This window comes from Perognathus longimembris, chromosome 4 (genome assembly GCF_023159225.1).
Source record: "Perognathus longimembris pacificus isolate PPM17 chromosome 4, ASM2315922v1, whole genome shotgun sequence".
NCBI lineage: Eukaryota > Metazoa > Chordata > Mammalia > Rodentia > Heteromyidae > Perognathus > Perognathus longimembris.
In genome coordinates, this window is record NC_063164.1 from 1,459,908 (window position 1) to 1,465,329 (window position 5,422).

The 5,422-nt window shown below is 65.5% G+C and overlaps 1 protein-coding gene across 1 annotated transcript in view; it reads left to right on the forward strand.

The window, feature by feature from the left end:
* The first annotated feature begins 959 nt into the window (after positions 1 to 959).
* The window catches only part of LOC125350094 (mucin-4-like), a 15,161-nt gene continuing 10,698 nt past the window's right edge, over positions 960 to 5,422 (forward strand). Inside the window, exons 1-3 of the mRNA XM_048344327.1 lie at positions 960 to 1,008; positions 2,523 to 2,654; positions 3,109 to 3,344. Coding sequence (XP_048200284.1) covers positions 960 to 1,008; positions 2,523 to 2,654; positions 3,109 to 3,344 — 417 coding nt within the window. The remainder of the gene's footprint in view (positions 1,009 to 2,522; positions 2,655 to 3,108; positions 3,345 to 5,422) is intronic.

Sequence of the window (5,422 nt, forward strand, 5' to 3'; positions counted from 1 at the left end):
CACAGCAAGCGCAGAGCAGAAAGGCAGAAGATGGGGCCCGCGCTCCGAGCACACGTGATGCGTTGGCCAGAAACAGGCGGTGTCCACTCGGGTTCCGGAAGCGGGCCTCACGGAGGGCTGGTCAGCCCCCGTCCGTGGCGGTGTCCACTCGGGTTCCTGAGGCAGGCTTCACAGAGGGCCGGTCAGCCCCCGTCCACCCATGGCGGTGTCCACCCGGTCCCCCGGTTTGCGCTTCACTGTCACCGTCTCGTGAATCCCCACATGCGGGGCCAGTTGGTGACCAGAGCGAGAGCCCCGAGCACCTGGACACCCGCCTCCGATCCCTCGTTGCAGGGACGCGGTCACCTTGTGCCTAGTGAGGCCACTGAGTCACAGCCCCCCCCAGTCTTGGTGTCTGCCCTTCCCTACTCGCAAGAGGAATGTCGCTCCACTGGGTACGATTTCCCCACGGTCAAAGCGTGCATAGGAACACTCACGCGCACGCGCACACCCAGCCATGCACGCTTATGTGTGGTCACACGCACTCGCACCGTCACGCAAGTCGCTCACCTCAGGTGCGCGCACACGCCCACACCACGGCCGCGGACACGGCACGCGGACACGCACGGCCACCCCACCGGACACTCGCACTCACGCTCCGTGCTGGGCGGCGCGCAGACCCGGCTGCGGTTCCGGCGCGGCTGCGTGTCTCTCCTGCTGCGGTTCACACCATCACGAAGGGCCGCGCGGGCAGGGCCGAGGGCTCCCCGGGGGCGTGGGGGGGCCCCTGCCGGGGGCATTCTGCGGAACTCCGGCTCCGGCCTCCCTGGCTGCCCAAGCCCCCGTCCGCCGCCGTGGGCTGCACGGTTCCGGGCCGTTCCGGGCCGCGCTGTGATCCCGGCGGCACACTGCTGTTCCATCGTTGCAAGCGGAGGTGACGGGGGGTGCGTGGCCCAGCCAGAGCACTGCCCCGGCCCACGATGGAACGCTCCCCCAAACCCAAAGCTGGGGGCACAGAGCCCAGCATGGGTACGGGGGGGGGGGGGAAGGAACTCGCCCTGGAGGTAGGAGGCTGGCTGCCTGGAGAGCCAGCCCGGGCCTCCGCCCTCCCTGCCCCGTCACCTGGGACCGCAGGTGCGCTCCGCCATGCCTCGCCCTCGGCTGAGATGGGGTCTCTCGATCGATCGTGCCCGGAACGATTTTAAACACGATCCGCTGGCCCTGCCTCCCCGCAAGTTAACGCTCCAGGCTTGAGCCGCCGCGCCCCGTTTCCTGTGCCGTTCCCACTGCATTGTACGAAAGCAGCCGCTCTGGGGGGGGGGGGGGGGCGTGGGATCCCCGCACTGGGTCATCACCCCCCCCCCCGCTCTGGCTCTGCCGCCCCCGGGAGGCAGCCTTGTCACCCGCGCCGCGTATGGCTCTCCGCGTTTCAAAGCCCGTGCCCCGATAGCCGGGGGGCCGAGGCCGCCACCGAGGGAGGGCCAGCGACGGGGGCCACGGCAGGACACCTGCGTCACGCCCTGCACTGGAATTGCTTTTCCCCTCCCTCCCTCCTCCCTCCTCCCTCCCCCTCCCTCCCTTCTTCCTTCCCTCCCTCCCTCCCTCCTCTCCTCCACCTTCTTCCTTCCCTCCCTCCCTCCCCCTCCCTCCTTTCCTCCCTCCCTCCCTCCTTCACTCCCTCCCTCCTGCTCCCTCCCCCTCTCTCCCCCTCCCTCCCTTCCCCCTTCTTCCTTCCCTCCCTCCCCCTCCTCCCTCCTACCTTCACTCACTCCCTCCCCCCTCTCCCCTCCCTCCCTCCCTTCCCCCTTCTTCCTTCCCTCCCTCCCCCTCCCTCTCCCTCCTCCCCCTCCCTTCTTCCATCCCTCCCTCCCTCCTTCCCTCAATCCCTCCCTCCCTCCCTCCCTCCTCTCAGGGGTGACAGTGGCAAGTGAAGAAGGGCGAGAGTTCCAGAAGCCAGCTAGGGCAGGACCTCGGGGAGCGGCGTGAGGAGGTAACTAGGCTGCAGGAGGTGGAGCTGCGGTGCCGCCTGGTGTCTGGGAGATGTCCTGGGAGCGGCCAGCCCTGGGGCTGCGGGACTGAGCCCCCCAGCACCTGAGGCCCGCGGGACTGAGCCCCCCAGCACCTGAGGCCGCGCGGACTGAGCCCCCCAGCACCTGAGGCCCGCGGGACTGAGCCCCCCAGCACCTGAGGCCCGCGGGACTGAGCCCCAGCACCGAGGCCTGCGGGACTGAGCCCCCCAGCACCCGAGGCCCGCGGGGCTGAGCCCCCCAGCACCCGAGGCCCGCGGACTGAGCCCCCCAGCACCCGAGGCCCGCGGGACTGAGCCCCCAGCACCCGAGGCCCGCGGGACTGAGCCCCCCAGCACCCGAGGCCCGCGGGGCTGAGCCCCCCAGCACCCGAGGCCCGCGGGGCTGAGCCCCCCAGCACCCGAGGCCTGCGGGACTGAGCCCCCCAGCACCCGAGGCCTGCGGGCTGAGCCCCCCAGCACCTGAGGCCCGCAGGAGGGTGTAACACCTGAAGGTGCTGCTGCTTGGGCCCCGCAGGGTGTGCGGCTCTCTGGGGCCGGGGTGACCAAAGCTGCGGAGCTCCAGGGCCAGCGCCGGCTGGAGCCCGGCACGCGGAGCCCCGCGTCGGGCTGGCGAAGCCGGAGCAGCAGACTCCCGGCCCCTCGAGCCGTGAGCGCTGGGCGGCCGGGGCAGCGTCTGGGCCCCCCGGCCCGGCAAGGGCTTCTCCTCGCCCGCCCCGCCCGCCCGCCCGTCTGCCCGCAGCGCCCGGAGGAGCAGAGCACGACCTTCCCACCAGGCCATGAGGCCACGAGGCGAGAGGGAGAGCAGCGTGACCGTCCCGCGGGGAGACGGTCGGCCATTCCACGCGGGGCAGCCGTGACACACGCACGCGGAGGGTCGAGCCTGGGGCGAAGGTTCCGGACACTCCGGCCCCCAGCAAACACAGTGGCACAGCTGTGGCCACACGCGCACGCACGCTCGTGTACGCCCGCGTGCACACACACTCACGAGGCGGGCCGCGCCGCGCAGTCAGGGCCCCCGGCGGCCTCTGTGTGCGCGGTTCGCCCGCGGGTCCCCCCCTTGCACGTCTCGGGGCAGGCGGAAATGGGACCCTGAACCCCAGTTACCCGAGGACCGGCCCCCGTCGGCCCCCCTCGCCCCGTCCTCCTGCGCCTGGCCGGGGGTCCCCGCAGGGGCTCTGCCGCTGGGGATGGGCTTTGCCGCGGGGAGCAGAGCCGCCGCCTCCGCCTCTGCGCCCCGAGGCTGGACCGCAGCGACCGCGCGGCGGGAGCCCGAGCGGGGCCTCGGGCCCCCTCGGTCCACGCGGCCAGGGGCGCCTCCCGGACAGAGCTCCGGATCGTATGATTGCATCCTGGCCGCGCTGGGGGGGGGGGGGGGTGGGGCAGCCAGCGAGGGACGGGGTGGGGGCAGTCTGCGGGAGCGGTCACCGCCCAGTCGTGGGGACAGGAGAAGGGACAGATGGCCGTGGGCAAGGTGCTGCCAGGAGCGTTGGACTAATTACAACTCTGAGAAGACGGAAAAGGGGTAAATGAATGAGTGGGGACTAATGGGTGTTGGTGAGCGAATCAATAACTATTTACCACATGCTTAGGTATTTAGATTTCTTTAAGGACCATATGTGGGCTTTCTTTGAAAACAGAACGAAGCTATTAGCAAAGCATGATTTATTTCAGTTTGTTAAAATAATAAGCTGTCAACTTTTAAGAGAAAAACATAATTACTTGGGTCATATTCTTTTTCTTCAAAAATTACTAACGTATTAACACTAACTTAAAATAACAGGCTGTGTAGCAACCCTACAGAAGCTACCGATGCGCTTCCAGAAGGAACAGTGCAGAGAGCTACGAGGCGGGAGACCAGCCCGGAGAACCGAGTCCACTTCCGCACACTCGAGACCGGCCCTGGAAGCGGAATACACAGGGAAAATCCACTCACGGCGCCGTGAGCGGGGGTTCCTATTCTGAGGGATTCACATTCTATCCCAGAGGGGCGCCACGGGAATCTTTGAAAGAACCGTAAAAGGTGGAATGTTACAAAATGCCACGGAAGCAAACTGAAGAGGATGGGGTACACGTGGAACACGCCCCCCCCCCCCACCGCCCATGATCACAGCTCAGGAAAGTGAACACAGATGCCGTGGCAAAGACGGCTGGTCTCAGACGCTGGCCGGGCCGTCATCCCCGAGGGCTCAGTGACACACGCACTCAGCCGGTGAGGCTGTGGAATGCTTTTGTGTGATCAGGTGAGCGTGCGTGATCAGCTGACCTTGCGGAAGAGTCCCGGGGGGCCCCGGTGAGCCAGGTTCCCGCCCTGAGAGGCATGAGCAAACTGAGGATTCTCTGAAGCCGCCGCTCTGGCTTGAACACGCGCATCAATTCTCCCCTCCACGTTCCGGCTGGGTGCGGGAGGGAGCTCCCTCGTCGCCTCACCCACGAGGGCAGTGAAGACGGTGATGGAGCATCCCCAGCAAAGATGTGATTAAGACTCTGTCTCCAAGAATGAGCGAGGCGGGGGGCCCCACACCTGGAGTCCCGCCTAAGTGGGAGAAGCTCTGAGTAGCGAGTGCAAGACTGCATCTGCATAAAATCAGAAGCTCGGTGTGGCTCTGGGTCGGAAGCCTCACCCAGCGTGCACAAGCCCCGAGGTCACACTCCTGCACCGACAAAGAGGAAAACACACACCCAAAAACGAGTCTACTGACTCTTCACCGACTGCCTGCGCTGTGGACCGTGGACCTCTCCCGGCTCACTCCCACAAGGGAGACTACTTCTCGCAATAAATGGCGTCTCTGGGGAGGGTGCGCTGGGGTCTGCACGCAGGCCCCGTGCTTGCTAGGCAGGCGCTGGTGCAACCAGCCATGTTTCTAGCAGGAAAGTCCATGCTCATGCTCCAGCCAGCACGTTCACCCGGTTCGGTTTTTTTTGTCTTTGATACGTTTGCTGTTTGTCTTTGAACCTGGGCTCTGAGCTCGGGGCTTTGTGCTTGCTGGGCAGGTGTCGTTCTACGGAGCCGCCACTGTCCCTCTGAACGCTTAATGCAAACATCCCACTGGGGAACACCTCCCGCTACTCGATGTATTTCAGCCGCCTCTTTTGCACCCAGACCCTGGAATTCATACAGGTGCTAGGAGCACAGCACAAACCACACGACGGGAGTGGGGAGAACAAAGTCTCAGGGCTCAGCGCTTCCAGATCTCAAACCCAGTACAGATCCACAGTGACCAGATGGTGACACTTGCAGGAAGGGCTGGTGGTGAAACAGAATGGAGAGCCAGGAGTGGCTCGGTGATTTCTGCCCAGGGCACTGAGCTCGTTCAGTAGAGAAAGGCCAGAGTTTTCATTTGTTTGGTGTTTACCAAGTAGTGCTGGGACTGCTGTAGAGTAATAAATTTTCAAAATGGAGTTGGGACTCTATTC